Here is a 21,985-nt window from a genome sequence, read left to right as displayed (position 1 = left end):
TGAATCATCCTCGCAATCGTTTCTTCTACGTTTCTAGGACTATTAGGAGGCCTGTAAAAAAACTCCTAACAGGGTGAGCTCACCTTTCCTATTCCTAACCTCAGCCCAAACTACCTCAGATGGCAAGTCCTCATCCATCGTCCTTTCCACCGCTGTAATACTATCTTTGACAAGCAATGCCACACCTCCCCCTCTTTTACCACCACCTCTGACCCTACTAAAACATTTAAACCCTGGGACCTGCAACAGCCAATCCTGTCCCTGTTCTACCCATGTCTCCGTAATAGCCACAACATCGAAGTCCCAGGTACCAACCCACGCTGCGAGTTCACCTACCTTATTTTGTATACTTCTTGCATTGAAGTATACACACTTCAAGCCACTTTCCTGTTTACAGGCACCCTCCTTTGAAATTGAAAGGAGGGAGCTTTGTGCCTTCTGTGCTGACTGTATTTCAGTTGTTATTGTAATGCAAACTTGTTTTTGCATTTCTCAGAAATTTTCCTACAACTTTGATCTTTTTTTTGGAGCCCTATCTACTTTTTAGCAATCTCCCTTTATCTCACCTGGAAGCCTAAGTATCTAAAGAAAAGTTGTATTTCTAAGGAATTTGTATCCTTGGTTGCCTTACTATCACCCTTGCGTGAGGTACAAATCATTCTGCACAATCAAGCATTTGTTTTGTTTCTGTTAACTTCCACTTGCTAATTTCCACCTGCCCATTTCCAGCTTTATGTTCAGCTTGTTATCTGGCTAGCTCTGTGAAGCACATTCTAACAGCACTGGCAAACCTGCATGTGAGCAAAGATCTATCTTTCCCTGAACCAGTTTAATACCCTCCAAATTTGAACTCCTCCTGCTTAAACCATCACTCTGACCACAGATTCATCTACGTGTCGAGTTTCTGCTTTCTAATCTCTTTCCAAGATCCTTTAAATTTATTTGCAAAACCTCAAACTGCTTCATACTTATGTCATTGGTACTAATCCAAACCATGGCACACAATAAATCATGTCAGACTTAAGAGGTCTGACATGTCTGGTATTCTTGTTTATCTGGGATTTCGTGCAGTTTAGTATCACTCTACTTTCAATCATCAACAAATTCATGAAAGGAGTAATCAACTGTGTTATCAGGTGATACTGGCAAGGGACAAAACTCCTCGCTGATGCTCAGCTTGGTTTCCACCCGGAACACTCAACTGCTGAACTCTTCACAGCCTTCATCTCAGCATGAGCGAAAGAGCTTAACTCCACAAGTATGAGTAATTCCTTTGTCATCAAGGCAGCATTTGACCAAGTATGCCATCAAGAATCTCTGGGAAAATTGGAGATAATTCTTCAGTGGTTGGAGTCATGCCCAGGACAGGAAGGTGGTTGTTAGAGGTTAATCATCTCAGTCCCAAGTCATCACTGCAGGAGCTCCTCATGTTAGTGTCTAAGGCCCAATCATCTTCAGCTGCTTTACCAATGATCTTCCATCCATCGTTCAGTGCTGTTCAGATATTCAAGCAGTCTTTGTTCATATGCGGTGAGATGTGAGCAACATTCAGCTTGAACTTAAACATTGCTCCCCCCTTGTTGGAAAGGTGCAACTGCAACAATGGTCAAGAAGTTTGACAGTGCCCTGATCAAAACAACCCATTCACTCTGTTTACACAGTTGCCACTATCAGTGGTATATGATCGACAAGATGCAGCAATGTCAGCAAACCGTTTGGATCTAATGAACCCATGACCTTCCCCACCTACAGAACAAGGGGAATAGATACATTGGAGCACCTTCAGTTGCGAGTTTCTCCCCAAGTCCTGGCTTGAAAACGTATTGCCATTTTTTCATTGTCGCTGTCAAAATACTGGAGCTCCCTTTCTAATAGCACTGTGGGTGGACCTATACGTAGAGGACTTAAATGGTTCAAGAATGCCCTTCCACCTTATCTCGGGCAGTTAGGGTTGGGTGTTAAATATCAACATAGCTGGTGATATCCATATCCCACAAATAAAATCTTTGAAACCATATATGCATTTGACAAGTCTGCCATACTTCCCTGATTTGGTTAGACTAATTCATTTCACAGATATAAAAATACTTACTAACTAAACAGATCACTGAAGTGCCCCAGTGTTGATAAGCTACTGCCTTGAATATACTGCATAAATGATAGCAGCTTGTTTTATAAAGTCTAAGTAACCTAGATTGGTGCTATTAAATTTGTAACAGTTGTCAAGCTAATTCTTTATTGTAAAATCTGTTACAAGTTTAGGTATTTTCTTGAGTACCTGGATGTCTCATTATGGGTCATCCATATATTGTATCATCTAACTATATGAAAATGTAATGACTGCCTCTGCCTCTGATCTGAACTGCAAATTCAGGTTTTGTATACTTCTGCTGCACTTCCATTCTGAATGTGGACTAAGCAAACCTTTGTTATAGCTAAATACAAATTATTAAGCTAATTTAGTTAACAAACATTCAAGGGCACTGGTTAGGACTTAACTAATCTGGTTAGTGTGTTAGTCCACCTTATCTTCATACAGTAATACAGCACTGTGAACATGACAACGTCCATTTCAGTGGGTTGTCTTGTTAGACATGTCACTACCCTACTGTATGAAGCCTTAGTTAGGAAATTGACCAGCTTCCAGTCCTGAAAGTCAATGTCATGAGTTTTAAATCTTTTTGGGGTGTTGATCAATCTTCAGAATGGTAGCTTGGCACTGTATTATCTAACTGTTTGAGTTACATACAGTGTGATTCCTGGCCTGTTGATAGCCATACCCTAAAGTAATGTGCATATTTCATTACAGGAGGATATTGAAGCCAGTGTTGACCAGTTACAGGACATTTCAGCATTAGATGTTAATTTTGGGCCTGAGACTGACATCGAAGGTGCAATGGCAGGGTGCGCTGATGAAAATGAGATTGAACAAATCACAGCATCTTTAACCGAAAATATTGAACACGTAGGACTACCTGTAGATATCACTATGCAGCTGCCTTTGGAGATGGGTGCAGAAGAACCACTGGAGTCACCTCTGATTCTAAGCACGGATCTACCAGCTGAAGTATGAAGAATTTAAATTAACTCACTTCTCGTGGATGTGTATTTGCATTTACTTGTGGTTGGATATAATCTGAAAAGAGAGCAAAGCTGAAGTTGAAATTTAACTTATTATGGAAGACACTGGATAGTGCAGTAGATTAGAACACTTTCTTTGGAGATCTGGGTTCTGATACCACCCCACCTCTGGAATTGAAGTATTTCCTCTTTGGCTGCAGAAGCTACCCTTGAAATTAACAATTTCCTAATGGTGCATATAGACCATAAAAAAAGTGAAAGGTGTTTGAGATCTTTAAACAATGATGCAAAATATTGGTGAGGCCAAAATTTTGGGTACCCACTAAGAAAGGGGATCTTTAATCAGTAGTGCTGTGTTGCATAGGTTGACCAGGATGTTGCCTAATATGGGGTTAAACCTGAAGTTGAATAGAGCAACTTTAGATGCAGAACTGTTTCCACTGGAGTGTTCTGAAGATTGATAGAACATTTTTAAGATTTTAATGTTCAGTTACAATTATCAGTGAATAAGGAAACACTATTCTTCTGGTTGTTGGGGGAGGTGGAAATTGTCATTGAACAATCATCAATTTAATGAGAATTTCTAAAATCCATCATTTAGGATTCAAAGTAGGAATGAAGTTGGCACGTTTAGTGTTTGCTACAGACAGAGTCTGTTGTACCTTTTAATGAGAGCTTGTCAATATTTGAAAGTGAGGGTTAATAGAAGTGAAAGGCTTCTTATTAAGTATTGAGTTGCCTAAATCTGTGTGCTTCTGGTTTTTATCTCAATTTAGATTTTGTTGAACATAACATTCATAGCTCACACATTAGCAATCTCAGCCAAAGCGGGTGGTGTAGGAAATGTGCAATGTTAAAAAATCACAACACCAGGTTGTAATCCAACTCCATCCTGATGAAGGAGCGGCGCTCTGAAAGCTAGTGCTTCCAGATAAACCTGCTGGACTATAACCTGGTGTTGTGTGATTTTTTTAAAAAAAAACTTTGTCCACCTCAGTCTGACACCGGCACCTCCACATCACGAAACGTGCTACAATGTCAGTGTTGTGTTGGGAAAGTTATGCTGTTGTGAGATTGGATTAAAAACAGTAAAAATTACTACTCATTAACTCCTGCCTAAACTGGAAATTAACTATTCATTTAAAGTGCCAGTATTGGGTGTTAAATTTGTTTTCCAAGTAAGCAGTGATGGCCCTCTTCGCCTTAGTGGATTGTCCTGAAGTTTCATGTCCCACTTGTCCTTGAGGTGTGTCATAACATGTCTGAGCAGGTTTATTCTTTTCTTGCTCTTAAATTGAGCATTGAAATTGGAAACTTGCATTGATGGAATCTCAACAGTTCTGAGACAGTTTATTGACATTTCTAATAACAAGCTGACTACTGTCAGCAAGTCACCTTAATTATAAACTACAAGCAACATAAACAATTGAGAATTGTATTTTGGGGGAGGGACCTGAGTACTTCATATTCTTGAGTTGCATGGTCACTATGCTGTTGGATTTGAGAAACCATCTTGTTTACAGTAGCATTTTTGTTGCACACATTCAGTGGCATGTTTACACATTGAATCAGTTTGAACTTTTTTGCCTGAAGGATATTTCCTGTCATATTTCAGATTGTGGATGAACCAAAGGAGATGATGGACTCTGAGATGCCTTGCAGTGCAGAAGAGGAGTCTCTGTCGATTAAAGAAGTAGGATGCCATTTTGTGGTTAATTTTGAAATGCTTCTAAAACAGTTTGTTGAAATATATGTCATCTTGAAATAGCTGCATTGTGTTAACTGGGTAGATTGGTTATGGTGTTACTACTGATCATTTATTTTAAGAAACTATGACTACAAATTTGGTTTGTGTTAATTTTATATTGCTTTGCTGGTTGTAATTTGGTGTAGATGTAATCAAGTCTGTTCTTCACTGCTTTTGGACATTGGCCTTGTATTTAAAAAATCTTGTTGCATTCTTAAAGTAAGGCCCTGTTTTTGTGGGTTGTGAGCTCTTCAGGATTTTATTTATAGTTACATTTTGGTTGCAAATTAGGCAGTATTATGAGGTAAACAGCAAGAGTCAGTAACAAGTGTAGCTAGTTGTGTAAATGTTGTGCACAGCAAAGTGCAAGAAAGTGAAATGTTTATCAAATGGACGTTCTTGAATTAGTAGACATCTGCAAAACGTTAATCGTGGAATTAGTATCTTACAACTCCCTATCACAGCATATCCATCCCTCACTCCTCTAGTGGGACAGGATCTTACAAACTGCTTTCACATTTACTTAGTTGGAGGAGGCTGTGGTTAATTGGTTTCAGCCTGTTGGGGTTGGTTTTGTTTCAGGGGAGTAAAGATATCAGTGCATTTATTAAGTTTGCCCACTGCCTTCAGATAATGCCCTTTTGGAGGGCATCACATGTTTGGGGCCAAGACAACAGTAGTGACCTTGTAAGTGGAGAAGTGAAGACATGGCAGGAAATTGAATGATGGTGTTTATTTTGGTGAATGTAAAGATAGAAATTCAATGGAAAATGTGTTCTATTTGTACAAAACGTAATCTTGAGAATGTTTGTTTTACAGTATATGTTTGATAGTTTTAGTAATACAGTTGCAACTTGTTTAGGTTTAGGACACAGTTTTGACTTTGAAAACCTCAACTGAACTGATATGGTGCACTTAAAACCAAAGAGCTGGAGAAACCCAGATCTGGTAGCATCCATGCAGATAGAAACAGAGTTGATGTTTTTAGTTCAGTGTGATTCTTCAGTGTTCTGAACTCTTAACTCTGGTTTTTCTCTCCAGAGGTGCAGTAAGACCTGCTGAGTTTCTCCACTTTGTTTTTCATTTCAGATTTCCAACATCCTCAGTAGTTTATTATTTGGTATGGCACACTTAATTTGTAGTCAGCAATGTTGGTAGTTACCAGAATGTTGCTGTAGATTTGTCTTTGCACTGCCCCAATTTGAACTTCTTACAATAGTTAATATATTTTTGCACCCTTCACCTGTGGTATAACTAGGAACTCTTCGGCTGTGGCTGCTTCATTTTCCAATTTTTGTCTTCCTGTTCAATGTCAGAAATGCCAAATAGCATCGGACATTAACATTTAGTTCATTGAAAGGCAGTTTCTGTTCAGTTAAAACTTCAGTGTTATACGTTAAAGTGTCTTTCATGTTCTAATACCTAGTTTAATCATGTTGCGCTTGGGTCATTCAAAGAAAATGTGAATTGCAACTTGAATTTTGGAGATATTAAATGCCAGTGGACCTTAATTATATGTAAGCTTCATGTTGGTTATAGTAGCATTAACGGAATTTCTAATTTCATTTATTTTCAGGATACTGAAGATTTACTTGAAGAAACAGGTATTAAAGAAACCCTCTCTTCATCCATGTCCCCCAGTGCAACTTAAATTTTTCTCAGTTTAGAAAAAAACATGATCACGTGCAAGTATTCTGGTGTATAATAGCAGTGGTTCAGAGCAGATAGTACAGGGAGATTGGAAAACTTAGGCATGTCCCAGATCTCATACATTAATTCAATTATTACAAGGCTTTAAATTGCACAACTGACCCAACACAATTGATTAGTCTGCCAGCTTTCCTTAATGGGAAGAACCAATAATAATCTGTTTAAGGTCTCATTTCTGTTGAAGTTTTAATTGATTAGCTGAACATATGTTTGCATTTAGTATGATTATAATGACTTGAAAATCGCTTTTAGGGTGCTTTAACAGCTATTAAAGCATTCCATGGCAAATATAAATACGGGGAAAAATACGAAACTCAGCACCTGATTCAAACGTAACTTCAGCTGCTATTTGTACATTTTCACTGAACCGAAACGTACAAGAGAGACGTAACAACTTCTGCGTCGTCCACTGGGACAGTTATTTATTTTGGTGAAGTTTATCTGTCATTCTCGGGCAATAATAGATGTGCAGGTATTCTTCGCTTTGGTGATTTTGGCCTACGTGTTCTTTTGAGGGAACAAGGAAATGCAGTGACTCAGTTGTGCTATTTTAGGCATCATTTGTATATGTGTATATGTATTACGGCCAGCATATATTAATGCTGTTACCCCTTTTGCAATCTAATTGGGTCTTAAAACTTGATCTGGTGGCATGTATGAGTACACAAGAGTATTTTTTCATACGTCTAAATTCTACATAATGGGCAATGAGATGGAAGTGCCAATTCTTAGGGAAGTGTTAGACCCTAAACTGAAGTATTATCAAAGTAAAAGAAACTGACCAGTTTATGATATTTGAATAAAAATATACAAAGTCGTGTGAACTCAAGAAATGCTGCAGATTAAAGCAAATAGAAGACCAATCTCCTCAGGAATATTTAAAAAATCGCGAACAATCTACTCATATATGTTTTGTTGGACTCTTGCTTTACTTGGAAGAAATGAAGTTAATCAGAAGACTTAGGACTCTCAAAAGGAAACATTTATTGAACACTCGTGGATGCAGTTTGGAAATTGTTTCTGATCATCTTGAACTGCAAAGGAATTTCTGACTTCAGCTGTTTACTTGGAAATACATGGACTTGTCATGGTCTCACTTGAACTGCTTCTGCTTTCTTCCAAAGTTATCGGTTTGCAGCATTGAAGACTCCTGATTTGTGAGGTTAATGAAATAACTATTGGTAAATTAGTGAAGAAATTACAATGAATTTAATTTCTGTAGGTAGTTGTGTGCTCCCTCAGTTTTCCAATCTCTCTGTGATACTAGTGAAAGCTAGGGGCAGTGTCCTGCATAGTTACACAGCAGACACATTAGCTCCGTGTATGTTTTGCTGTATTTCAGTGGTAATTAAACCTTGTGCCATTCTATTCCCATTGATCCCGTAGAGAAGGAGAATGTAGCCGAGAGTTCGGGGGAAGCTTGTAGTTCAGTCCCTATCGAGGAGGAACTCCCTGAAGAGGCTCAGCTATCTGCACAAGAAATGATCGACATAGACTCCTACCAGAAAGAAGAAGAAGATGACAACCTTTCAGTTACAGTACAAGCAGAAGATGCACTGACACTAGAACTCGACAATGACTTGCTTTTGGATGCGCCCAAGAAAGAATCAAAACCACTGGGGACTGACTCCGAGAAACCCTCTGATCAAGCACCCTGTGGCAATAAAAATGAAACTCAAATGAACGCGACAGTAAATTTGAGCGAAACAGAAAGCGACCAACAGAAACAAGAGTTAGAAGTGGCAGGCATTGAGAGTGCAGAGAAAGAACAGCCAGCAACTGAGGAAAGCAAAGATGAAACCATGAAAACAGAAGATGAAGGTGATTCTAATGAAGCAGCTAAGAAAGAAACCTCGATTATAGAGGGCAGTGATCAGAACAAGAGGTTTGTTGTTTCTCAGTTCTAGATCAGAAGCTTTCTTTTTTTCATTCATACTAAGATTCCAGTAAACCTATCTCGTGATTTGGCCTGTGCAGTGGTGACAATTTTGATTTTTTGCTTTATTTTCGTTTAAAAAAATCTTAATTTTCTTTTCCTATACTGTTAGAGGCAACTTCCTTTTACACTTTCTGCTCTCCAACCTGCAGAGGTTGTTCACAAACTGGAATATTTTGCTTCTGTGTACTCTTCACCAACAGTACCAAAAACGTAATGAGGCATTTGTTATACAGTTCCATTTCCAATTGGGATCTAAAATGTCATTGATTCCCTTACATCTAATATGTTTGCTTTGTTGTATTCTGTGATCTATACCTGATAGCTGTATAGGTTGGTAGGTATTGGACAGTTTCTTGAATTGGAAAAGTATTTTTGGCAAGTATACTTAATTTTCATTTATTCTTTATTTAACAAATCTGATTTTGTACCTTTTAGTTCTATCAAGGATGGAAAAGATACTAAACCAGCTGCAAAGGATGAGAAAGGTATGCCTCAGAGTTTTCACCAGTGACTATTGTTCAGGGTGCTGCACTTCAGTCATTATTCAATTTAATAAATATAATTTTGTTCCTCATTTTTTGTTATTGAATCTGTGTACACTCAGAAATTGGCACTGTTAATTAGGACTATTTCCAGGAATTTTGAATGATTGTTATGCAAGTGATTATTCTGCCCTTCATTCGTTATTGAAAATCATAAAAATGTAATTTGAAAACTAAAATAATGGTTTTGTTTATATTAACTATTACTAAATACCTTAACATTTTACTATACTATGTAAACAGTAACCTTGTCTGGCTCCCAAAGAAGGAAGCTAGTTTAGGAATTGGTGATATCAGTCTGAGGCATTATGCTTCATGGAGATTATAATAGCATTGCATTTACAAGGGCACAAGAACCACTTTATTTTCTTTTCTCAAAGCAACAGTTGTTGTGTATGGAATTTCAAGTGCAGTTTCCTTACAAAGTAATTTTTGAGTTTCTTTGTGTTTGCTTATTTTGCTTACCTTCTCATTCAGGCCGACCTGGTAATGCTAGTATTACAGATACTGCAGGGAAGAACCTTTGGGTGAGTGGTCTGTCCTCTGCAACCAGAGCAACTGACTTGAAGAACCTCTTCAGTAAATATGGCAAGGTAATGGTTGAAAATGCTGAAGATTTGACTGACATATAACGTATGAAATGTCTTTAAGGCTTGAAGTGCTTTAATGCTGATTGAATGATTTTTTTAGGTCGTGAGAATTAAAAGAAACCTGGGATATGGGATAGAATGAGTATTAGGACTGACTAAATTGGTATATGGAAGGTCAGCATGAATGTGATGAGTAGAATGTCACCTGCCATAAATACTTGATGGAATATTTTGGTAGATTACTTGTTAAAGTCATCTAACAGAAATGTAGTCTCTGACAGCTGGGCAATGAGATTTGGATTTTTAAAACCAGAATAGAATGCCTATTTATTAGCAATGAAAAAATGGAATAGACCAAAAGAAATAAAAGGAATAGACCATGAAACCTGTTGCAACTGCTTTGTCATTGTGTTTGTAGCTGATCTTAGACTTCCTTGCCACCAACCCCCACCTTCACCCCACATATCTTTCAATTCCCTAGTAAAATTCCTAGTGAGATAATTATGAAGTGACAGTCCCAGTTACCAGTGGGCATTCAGATTTTAAATGCTGAAATGGAAAATTGTAAAACTTGACAGTGACTCATAATAAAGTGCCTATTATGAAATTGAGTGTTGTTGATACACTTTTTTTAAAATGTGGATACAGCACCCAAGGCAGAAATTGAAAATCCCTAGCACATTGTTGAAAGGAAATTGATTATTGGAAACTTGCCTACAAATGCGATCTGAATGGACAGTTTGCACAGAAGAGGATTATGTTGGGTTGGGACTGGAATGGAGAGAGAGATCAGGTGTTGAAGTTTGTTTATCAAATGCATTTTGGAAACCACCTGATACATTGTCACGATACACACTGAGGAAGCATGGATGTTCAACCATGATGTACTTTTAACTAAACGTTGCATTACGTAAATAGCTGAATTAGTAGTTGAGTAGTTTTCTCATCTAATTTTTTTTTTAATTGTGGGGTGATTGGTGTTTTGGTTGGTTTTCATATTATCGGATTTTGCAAGAAATAATTTTATTTATATTGGCAATAATTGTTGTTTTGTAATGAGTAATGTTTTAATACATAAAGATTTGAGTGCAGGTGAACTGGTTTGTTGCCTGAACAGCAGACTTTGGCAATAATAACGACCAGATGTTCATTGACACACATGCAATTTGCCTTCTGAGAATTTAATGCAGTTTTACAGTAAAGCAATTAAACTTTGTTGTTTTTCACTTGCATGTGATGCTTCTTCTGTATAGGTAGTGGGTGCAAAGGTAGTGACAAATGCTCGTAGTCCTGGAGCACGTTGCTATGGATTTGTGACCATGTCGACCAGTGAGGAGGCGACAAAATGTATTGGTAATTTGCACAGAACAGAGCTTCATGGACGAATGATCTCTGTGGAAAAGGTGAGTGCAAAGCAGCATGGGATAGATTCAAGTCTGAAAGAAACAAATGCTGAACATGCAGTTGAACCTGAGCACTTTGGGGGAAAGAATAGTTGATATGTTCAATGAGCTCATCGCTTGATAGTGTTTGAAAATGCGATCGTTAGGAAGAGTGATTTACTTGGAATTGACCTAGAAGATCATTTGATAAAATATCCATGTGTTTTTTCCGAAAACCCTGACTAATGATGTTATAAGTTTCTAAACATCTTCTAGTAATTGAAAATTAATTTGAATCGCAGTAAAAGTCCTTCACACGCTTCATATACTAGGATACTGTTGGTGATCTGAAAAGTCTGTACCTCTAATTTTTGTATTTATTTTAAGCATTAATTGCTAAGAAAGTGTATTTAAATTTTTAGGTCAGTGCTGATTGACCCAGAGGAGTTGGAAGATTTATTATAATATATTTGCTAAAAAGTAATGCATCAAAATTCTCAAAAGAATTACCACGTTTTGGTAGCTATGGCTGTTTACCAGCTCTGTTACCCATCACAAGACAAATCTACATTGCACATCGTTCCAGGGTTTTTGTTCCTTCCTTGTCTTGGGCTTACAGTGTGTCTGAATGTAGTGTTGTGTTTTGAGAAGAGGTTTAGCTGGTATGCCCTGACTCAGGGTCTTTACAGATTATTGGAAAATGAAACAGGGTAATGCTTCAGTCATGCTTTTATTTTCTTCCTCTGTTGCCATCTCTTGAGAACCGACTAAACATGCTGTTGTCCAAGACATTGCTAACTAGATGCAGTGTGAATCAAAGGCACCTTGTAGCAATTGACAGTCATTTGAAGAATTGATACATGAGATATTATTCTAACTTGCCACCTACAGAGTAATTCATTAACTGAAAGCTTTATGAACATATCAGAATTATTGAGTGGATATATATGTGCACATACATCTAGAAACTAAATTATGCAGCATGCAGCGCGTAGGACGTTGAAGGTGAAAAGCTGAGGTAAAAGATTGCAAAAAGGGAGAGAGCAAGTGAAAGTCTTAATTTTTAAAAAAATGAAAACAATTATCCACAGTTGGAAGACCATTACAATTTGTTACTGATGAGCAAAGTTGCAAGAAATCAACTAGTCTATAATGTGACACGTGGAAGCTCATGTGGTGGGTTGTGGTTGTTTTGAGCAAATGTGAAATTTATAAACTTTATATTTTCAGGCTAAAAATGAGCCTTCAGGTAAAAAGCCAGATAAGAAGGAGGACTCCAAAAAGGATCAAAAGTCAGCTTCAAGTCGAGAACTCAGTGGTGATAGGCGCCATTCTGCAGAGTTCAAAACTGACAAGTAAGTTTCGTTTCCTAGATTTCTGATATGTTCTCAAAAAAAATTGCTTTGGTAGCTTTTTCTGAAATTATCAATATATCTTGTTGAATGTTGAGCAACCTATCTGTAAAGAAAGAAACCTCTGACTATACAAGGATTTCATTTTTTTTCCCTGACAGTAAACTGTCTGAAACCATAAAAGTGCCATATGATGTTCTTTTGAATAGGCTGTTGCAAAATTGCACAAAACATTCTGTTACTTGGTTATCAAAATTTGCTTGCATGCCCTAAAAGGGAATTGAATTTAATAATAGAACTTTGACTGCTGAAGCTGTTCAGCATTCTGCAGTGCCATTACGATGTGTCCTGATCTATACAGGCACTGTATTAAGGGTTCATCTTTTGATCAGTTAGTTATCTAACCTTAATGCTAAGCTTGACATTTTAAGAATATTTACATCATTTCTATTCCAGTCTCTAGTGATTCAAGATATAGGCGCACTGCTTTAGGGTAAGGAGATTGAAAATCGCTGCCAAGTCCTGCTCAGGAACAGCCATCTAGGCAAAGTACCAATGAATACTTTTTACAAGCCTTGGAATAACTGCCTAACTTTGACTGCAAGGGATCTCCATATTCAGAAATGGGTATTTGCTTCATTTGAGTACCTTGTGAATAATGGGGTTGATGTGGCCACTTTTTAGAAACTAAATAATGGTCGAAATAATTTTATTTTGAATAAAGTTTGAAAGATTTCTCTTGGAAGGTGACACCGTGCTACTGTGATGTGTTGCTGCTCTTGAAATTAAGCAAAACCACAGCCTGGAAATGATTATTACTTTTCCTTCTTGTAGATAAGAGCAGCAACACGTTATAGCATACCATCACTTTCCAAGACTGGGTATGGGTGGCAAAGCCAGATAAAATCAATTACATTTAAATACCATTCTCAAAACATCCACCTCATGAACTGAAAATTAAATATTATGCAGACTAAATGTTGGCGTAAACATTATATAGAAAAATTGTGCTTTTGCTCAAAAACACCTTTTAAGATACCTGAGAAAATCCATGAACGGGTATATAACCAGTTTCATTCACTAGCAAATTCTCAAAGGTCTATCAATAACAAGTACAGATAAGGTATATGTGACAAGTAAGTCACCTCCTGACTCTCTAACCCTGTCTGCCATCTACAAGGCACAAGTCAGGAATGTGTTGGAATACTCCCCACTTGCCTGAATGGTTGCATCTCCAACAACACTCTGCACCATCCAGGACAAAGCCTGATTAATTGGCAATGCATCCACAAACATCCATTCCCCCTCCACTGATGTTCAGTAGCAACTGTGTGTTCTGTCTACAAAAATGCACCGCAGAAATTCACAGAAGATTCTTAGCACCTTCTAACCCGCGACCACTTCCACCTGGAAGGACAAGGACAGAAGATATGCAGGAACATCACCTGTAAGTTCTCCTCCATGCCACTGTCTGTCTGATTTCACTGTCGTTGAGCTGAAGTCCTGGAACAGCTCCCCCCAAGGCCATTATGGGTTCACACACAATACATGGACTGCAGCAATTCAAGACAACAACTCACCACAACCACCTCAAGGACAATTGGAGATGGGCAATAAATGCTGACCAACCAGTGATACCCATGTCTTATGAGTGAGTTAAAAATAAATAGATAACTGGAAGCAGTGAGCCTTCCTTAATTCCAGCGTGGGTTTTGAGGCAGGTGCCCTCCCCCACCACCACTTTAATGAAAGCATCTCCCACTGACTGAGCAGGTGTTATTTTTGTGGGTGAAATGGAGAGGAGAGGGAGTGCAGCAGATCAAGGTTCCGAGAAGGAGACTTCAATCTGGGTGATGAGTCGAGTAGGAGGCTCTATTGAGGCACATTGGATGGAGAGAGGAAGGACTCTGCAGTTGGGGTGCAAGAAGAGTGGAGATTCCAATAGGATATGGAGGGTTGCAGCAGGAAGGAGGGGGCTCCAAGATGGATTGATTGTGACCAGAATGTTTCAAATGAAAGTGAAATTTAAAATTTGTCAACAAAGGAATATTTACCTAATCAGAACCAGGAAGCATTGAAATTATTACGGTGATGACTCTCTTGCAAATTAGCATAAGGCTGCGTAAATTCAGGAGCGAGTATATAAGCAAGAAATTTAGTGGATGCTATTTCATGAATACTGCCAACATCTGAGATGGGAGCAAAAATGATAGAAACTGCCGATGAAAATCTTCTGGCTTTGTGCATATGCAATGGAAATGCATTAGTTGTAACCTCACCAGTTTAGGGTGATGACTTTGTATGTGTAGAAGTTCATTATTTTGCAAAATAACTTGTTGCAAAAGCTTGTTATCTTATGCCAATTTAGTTACTGTTGTGCCTTATTGAGGTTTTTCATTAAATAGTTCACTGATTCCAAATATACCACATGTCAACGCATCGCCTCAAATGAGTTTGAAGAATCCAGTAGATCCCAAGAAGAGCTGTCCGAAATTAGGACAGAGCAGCAGGTGCAATGACTAACCCAGGCCACTTGATTTTGTATCATTCGATCCTTTTGAAAACTACACTTCAATCAGTTTGAAAACTTTGCTGAAACTTATAACTGTTCATAACCTTTAAATTTGGGAATAAAACCCAAATTAGCAGATTTCTATGAAATGCTTTAATTATTTAAATGTTTTTTCCACCACGTGGATTTGGAAAATGGAGTTTTAGTTGGCATCTTGAATTCTGTTCTGAAAGTTATGCGCCATCTGCATTTGCCTTTCTTAGTTGTTTTGATGGCAAACTCTTTAAAAGGTAAACAAGTTTAAGCTGAGCAAGAGGACTTCATGTTCTGTGAGCTTCTTTAAAGTGTGGTTGTATAAGTGGTCTGTTATGTTCTTTAAAAGTAGTAAATTATATAACTAAAGTTTATTGCTGAGCACTTAAATAAAACCTTAAGTTAGGACATTAGTAAATTTCTTGAGTCATACTTGGAAACCTTACACTCAGCTGAGCAGGTAGATGTAATTTTGGTTCAGTGTCTCATCAGAAAGTTAGCTTCATAATGGAGTTCTCCCTCCTAATTACATTGAAGTACCATCTTGTCTATCATTTTCAGGTTTTTAAGGGCCTTAAACCCACAACCAAGGATGTTCTGAGCGATTGTTGCCTCAATTAGTTAATAATTTTTATTCCATGCATTAAAGGCTGGAAAGAAATGTACATGATAATGCTCCAAAGCTCTGCATCCCAGAGTACTTAAGAAAGTGGTCCTAGAAATAACTGATGCATTAGCTAATGTAACACCATTCTTTAAAAAAGAGGGAGAGAGAAAATGGGGTGTTATAGGTCAGTTAACCTGACGTTGATACAGGGGAAAATGCTGGAGTCAGTAGTTAGATGTAATCACTGAGCATTTGGAAAGTAGTGACAGAATCAGTCCTAGTCAGCATAGATTCACTAAAGAAAAATTATGCTTGACAAATCAGTAGAGTAGACAATGGTGAATCAGTAGATGTTAAGTATTTGAACTTTTGAAAAGGAATTTGACAAGGTTCCACTTAAAATTAGTCAGGAAAATTAAAGCTGTTTGTATCAGAGATCATGGATAGAGAAATGGTTGGCAGACAGGAAGCAGAAAGTTGGAATAAATAGGTTCTTTTCAGAGTAGCAGGCGGTGACATTTGGGTTGCTGTAGGGCTCAGTGCTGGGACCTCAGCTGTTTTGGACAAAGGAATTGAATGCCATATCTCTAATTTTGCAGATTACACTAAACTGGGTGGCAGTGTGCGCTGAGAGGAGGCTGCAGGGTGACGTGGACAGATACTTAGCAAATTTAATATAATGTGGATAAATATGAGGCTATCCACTTTGGTCACAAAAACAGGAAGGCAGATCTGGTGGCAGTTTAGAAAAAAGTGAGGCGCAACGAGATCTGGGTGCATGGTGGAACAGTGCTGAAGTTTGGCATGTAGGTTCCACAGACAGTGAGGAAAGCTCACGGTGGGCAGCACGGTGGCACAGTGGTTAGCACTGCCGCCTCACAGCGTCAGAGACCCGGGTTCAATTCCCGCCTCAGGCAACTGTCTGTGTGGAGTTTGCACATTCTCCCCATGTCTGTGTGGGTTTCCCCCGGGTGCTCCGGTTTCCTCCCACAGTCCAAAAATGTGCAGGTTAGGTAAATTAGCCATGCTAAATTGCCCCTAGTGTTAGGTGAAGGGGTAAATGTAGGGGAATGGGTCTGAGTGGTTTGCTCTTCGAAGGGTCGGTGTAGACTTGTTGGGCCGAAGGGCTGTTTCCACACTAAGTAATCTAATCTAATAGCATGCTATCCTTCAGAACGAGAGGATTTTGAGTATTGAACTAAGGATGTCTTGCAGTTATACACTGCTTTGGTGAGGCCACAACTTGAGTATTAAGTGAAGTTTTTTGGTCTCCTCGTCTGAGGAAGGGCATTCTTCCTATTGACGGAGTTCAGCAAAGCTTAACTAGACTGATTCCTGCAGCAACAGAACTGGCGTCTGAAGAAAGACTGTATCGACTGGGCATATATTTCCTGGAATTTAGAAGAATGAGTAGGGAATATCACTGAAACGTATAAAATCCTGATGGGACTGGACAGGCTAGATGCGGGAATAATGTTCCCACTGTTGAGGAAATCCAGAACAATGGGTCACGTTCTAAGAATAAGGAGTAAGCCATTCAGAACTGTGATGAGGAAGAATTTCTTTACTCCATTGTGAACCTGTGGAATTCTCTCCCACAGGAAGCTGTTGGGGCCAGTTCATTGGGTATATTTAAAGTGGAGTTGGATGTGGCTGTTGTAGCTACAGGCATCAAGGAGTATGGGGAGAGGGTGGGCTGGGAGATTGAGATTGCATGATCAGCCATGGTCGTATTGATTGGTGGTGAAGGCTCGAAGGGGCAAATGGCCTATTCTGTCTATTTTCTATGTTTCTATAATCAGACTTGATTTAATTATGAAGGTATCCCTAGAATTTGCAAAACAAAAACAACTGGTTATTGAGCAGCACTAATAGCTCCATGAAACATGAATAATCATAACAACATGACATAAAGTGAGGCTGAATGACTGACCTGATGGTTTAATGCTGGGTGTGGAGTTGATTGGAGAAAGTCCCAATTCTCAAGTCTGATCATTTAACATCTTGGTATACACAGAAGTAAGCTGACAAGCATCAGCAAACAATGACTTAATGATTCTCTAAAATGTATTTGCTTTTGACACAATACCCTTGTTCAGTCTTCTATTTAATCCCACATAGATACCTCTTTAATATGCAATGTCAAATGTAATTTGTGCTTTAGGTCTATCAGTGGGAAAAAAGATGATAAAAGAGAGGATTCTAAGAAATTAGATGATAGGAAGAAAGATTCAAAGGACGAAAAGAGAGATGACAAAAAAGATTCAAAGTGTGAAAGGAAGGCTGGATCCTCACACACTGGTGGAAGCAGATCAGGTAAGGTGTTTCGTACCTATTAGAAAAGGATACAATGTTTTGATGAAACAAATGACAATGTTGGGTTCCTGTAAGCTTCTAGCATTGTGCTAATCCCACAGGCACACATTTTGTTGCATCAGTTCAGGCAAATGAGTTTGAACTCTAGCTTTTAAAAAACAGTCTAAGGTTGGCTTTTCACCTTTTTATTTTACATACTATTGTGGGATTACCTGTTGCTATTATTTCTTAAAATATGATTCGTTATCTTTACCTTTTCAGGAAGTCGAGGTTCAGAGAGAATAGTAGTTATGGATAAATCTAAGGGAGAGCCAGTCATCAGTGTGAAAACAAAATCCAAAGATGAAGTGGTAAGTACTCCAAATTCTTCCACTCAGTCAAGACAATCTGTCAGCTCAGTCAAGATGAATTTGTGTCTTTCCAAATGATTCCAGACAATGAAAAATATCTTATGAAAGAATTTTAAAGGAATTCTGTATTTATGGTGAGACATTTGTAATTTGACCGTGTTTGATACTGGCAAGTAATTGAGATGCAGCACAAAACCCTGTTCTGCCCTGCAATGTATTTAAATCAAATATTTTATACACTAGATACAGTTTTGCTAACTGAATGACAACTACCTTGTGACCTCTGAGATTGCCAAGCAGCATTCTTAGTGTCAGGTGTGGAATTGTCATTTCCTTATGTTCTCGGATTATTAACTTTTCATTATTCTAAAATTATCAGTAGTTAACCGATTGCTAATGATCTGTCCCGATCAGTAATTCTTCGGAATATAAAATTGCACTGAGCTTTAGACTTCTATAAAGTTGTTTCCATAAACTACAGTGTGTATATACATGAATAAATTCAGTAACGTTCAAGCGGTTTATAATTGTGGTCTGAGCCGAGGCGAAGGTTGTGTGCGTTAATAAATATTATGTAATCTACTCTGTTCCATTTGGAGTTGTTGTAAATGCATGGCAGAGAATTTGTAATGAACTAGAGTGTAATCTCTTTATAGTAATTTCTATGCAAAATAGTTGTTGAAACTATTGTCTGGCCTCATTCTTGTATGTCAGTTTCACTGGGCGCAGCATATTACAATCAATCATAAAACCAGTATTACGCCCTGTATCTGCACTCTGTAATGTACTCATATGCAGATTGAAATCCATTTCATTGGCAGATCTGTAATGCTACCTTATCTAACTGTTTTAGTAAGAAATTCGTTTTTTTCCTGCTGTGTTAGGATAGATGCAGCCATTTGGTGTTCTTGCAGAATCACTACTATCCTCCACCCTATAGGGCTTCTATAATCGTACTGTATCTCATTCTGTTTTTTTATACCTGTCAATTGATTGAGTCTAACTCACCTGTTTTAGTCAAGGATTCTCATTCCACTGTCAGTACACCTGATAACAGAACTCATTAATCTCACTTGGCTTTTGCGATCAGGAGAAAAGTTATGCAAGGATTGAGTTTGGACAGTTATTGAAATTCTAACTATCTTTCAGTGCATCCAGGGCATTGACCTATATGATCTAAATATTCTTCCTGATTTATAAAATCAAATTCCGGGCCCAGGTTTCTCACTATTTTGGCACTTTTAACATACTTAACTCCGCGACTCTCTTTTGTTTCTCCTCCTATAGCTTCAAATCATGAAGTCAGGTCGTCTTTTTTGATTGTTAAAGTTAACTCTGTAGTGCTGGTATTTACTGAGATGAGAAATAATGTATTTTTAATGTTTTGGTGCTGCAGTCACATCCTTTCCACTCTGTCCTGGAGGGAATGCTATGTGACAGTTTGAGTCTGTTTAAGAAGTGGCTATATCTTGGGTTATTCTTACTATAGTGAAACAGACCCAAATTGTGTTCTGCAGTTTGAGCAATGTAGCATTAAAATTTAGATTTTCTTTGTTAAAATTAGACTGCGAAAAGTCAGGACAGCAAATCGGATAGCAAAGAAAAGGATAAGAAAGACATGCTCTCCTTCGATAAGATCAAAGAACAACGGGAACGTGAACGGCAAAGGCAGCGAGAGCGGGAGATTCGTGAGATAGAAAGGCGCAGGTGAGGCCAGTTTTATAACCCGTAACAAGCCCGAGTAGTAATTTGGGAAATTTCATTTCAGTTTTGTTCCTGCACCATTGCAAAATATACATTTGAATTATTTGCAATCTTTCAACTTTTTTAAATGAGGCCCAAGAATCGTTAACTCTGCCTGAAAGCTGAAATGCATGGCTTATGGATTTGTTTGGATCTGTTTGGTGATCCTCTCGGTGTAGTCCATGCTATATAAAATTACTGTGCTAAACCATTGACTGGTCTCGATCTACTGTGGGCTCGTTCACTGATGGGTTCAGTACATTATTTGCAATTTACGTATCCTCATGTAATATTTTTGAACATCTTATGTAAATTTTTCCTGAGCAAGTTTGTTTTGCAAAGGAAGAACATTTGGGTGATCCATGGGAAATAGTCACTCCAAATCTGTGAGGATTCTGTTCCTGAGAACCCCTGCAAATGATGAAATTTGAGAGTGCATAGCTCATTATAAGCGGGTTAAAAATTGCAGATATGCTGACCGTAAATTTAAGTTCAGAAATTTATTAAGGAGTTGTAAATTTGATATACAAGTAAGTAACTTGAGTGGTGACAATTCAAGTGAACAGAGCTTAATTGAGTTTTAAAGATGGTCTTTGTGAACATTAGCAGTATATTAATGTAATCTGGCATAGTATAAAACAGTTGTATAGTATTAAAATAGCTATAATCAAACTCCACTATTTGACAACCCTTGATCAATGTGTACGAATCTAACTAAACCATGAAAATCAGTTTATCTGGCTCACTGCAATTTGGTAACCAAAAGGAAGGCATACCTGGTTTTGTCACAGGAAAAGTGACAGAGGATGCAAAGTTAATTACTAAACTATTGCAGTTAAGCTTAAATGTATTTTATCCTGAATACATACTGATGAATAACCAAACAGTTTGACAAGTGAGGGAAAATAGACTCGTGAAGTTCTGTATTACTTGTCCAGACCACACAAGTGGATTGTGATGTTCTCTCAATTCTCTTGATTTTGCAAACCAGTCGGTAGTCTTAATTCACTGGCACATTGGTTGGACCTGGGGGTCTTTCATTTTCCTTTATTTTTCAGTGTCTCTGATTATAGTTTTCCTGTTGTTTCAATAGAGTGGGAGAGAACATTCAGCAGAAAGAGGGTTAGAGATGTTCTGCCATGCCTTTAGAGGCTTCTGTTTACATTTCAGTCATAGGATCTTTGTTAAACTGCAGCTAAACCAATCTAAAAGCTGTTGCAAAACTAGGGTCAACTTAATCCAAAATAGTTGGTGTCAATTTATCTCGACTCACTGTCCCCAAAAAAGCAACATTGTCTCATGTATGCCACTTGGCTTCCACTAGTCTTTTTTCCAAACTATAAGTGTCCTCTTGTGTTTCATTTTTGTTTTGGAAGAAATAATCTTTAGAGGTATAAATGGAATGCTTTCGTCCAGGGAACGGCTAATGTGTTGATGTAAATGGCAATAAAATATTCCACTTCAACCAGATCTATAGTGCAGATCACCAGAAGACTGCTGGACTTCTGTAAATTGGGATATTTGAATAGTACCTTTTTAATATCAAAGTCAGAAATAGTGCCGAGGAAAAGCAGATCAAACAGCAAATTGCAAGCAAGGGGACTCAGTAGAGCATTGAGAGTCTGGCATTGAGTGTTAAGTTGACCAAATCCATAAATAACTCAGTGAGGGAGGTGAATATTTTTAATTTTGTGCATCCTGAATTTCGGAATCATTAAGCACGGCAAATGAGCAAGATATCACATAAACGTGATGTAAGTTTTATGTAGGTTTGAATGAATGAGAGCACTTGATAAGATCATGGGTAGTTTTGAATCTAGGTGTGACAGGTGAAGATGATAATTTCAGCAGAGGCACACACTGTTTTGAAGGTAAACGTAGGGTGTCTTTGTGTTGTAATATGAGATTTGAAACCCCTCCAGATCACGTCATGCTCAGATTGTGCATTGGTTTGTGGTGAGTTTCTTGTTAGTTATACAATCTTGAGGAAATTCTGCTGAGTTTTTCCTCAAGCTGCAATCGGTGAAAGATAGGAAAGCACAATTTGTGCTTTCTCCTGTTAGATTGTTAGCAGTTTTGAT

General features: G+C 38.1%; 1 protein-coding gene across 3 annotated transcripts in view; it reads left to right on the top strand.

Moving 5' to 3' along the window:
* Positions 1–21,985, top strand: part of safb (scaffold attachment factor B) — a 71,987-nt gene that overhangs the window by 22,833 nt on the left and 27,169 nt on the right. For 2 of the 3 annotated variants that reach the window (XM_043720811.1, XM_043720812.1), the window contains exons 4-14: positions 2,810–3,067; positions 4,697–4,774; positions 6,405–6,432; positions 7,925–8,423; positions 8,913–8,962; positions 9,497–9,612; positions 10,863–11,012; positions 12,222–12,346; positions 17,660–17,811; positions 18,073–18,161; positions 19,726–19,868. In XM_043720811.1, coding sequence (XP_043576746.1) covers positions 2,810–3,067; positions 4,697–4,774; positions 6,405–6,432; positions 7,925–8,423; positions 8,913–8,962; positions 9,497–9,612; positions 10,863–11,012; positions 12,222–12,346; positions 17,660–17,811; positions 18,073–18,161; positions 19,726–19,868 — 1,688 coding nt within the window. The remainder of the gene's footprint in view (positions 1–2,809; positions 3,068–4,696; positions 4,775–6,404; positions 6,433–7,924; positions 8,424–8,912; positions 8,963–9,496; positions 9,613–10,862; positions 11,013–12,221; positions 12,347–17,659; positions 17,812–18,072; positions 18,162–19,725; positions 19,869–21,985) is intronic. The other variant, XM_043720813.1, reaches the window with a different exon arrangement.

This window comes from Chiloscyllium plagiosum, chromosome 31 (genome assembly GCF_004010195.1).
Source record: "Chiloscyllium plagiosum isolate BGI_BamShark_2017 chromosome 31, ASM401019v2, whole genome shotgun sequence".
In the NCBI taxonomy this organism is placed as follows: Eukaryota; Metazoa; Chordata; class Chondrichthyes; order Orectolobiformes; family Hemiscylliidae; genus Chiloscyllium; species Chiloscyllium plagiosum.
This window is presented reverse-complemented; position numbering and strand designations above follow the sequence as displayed.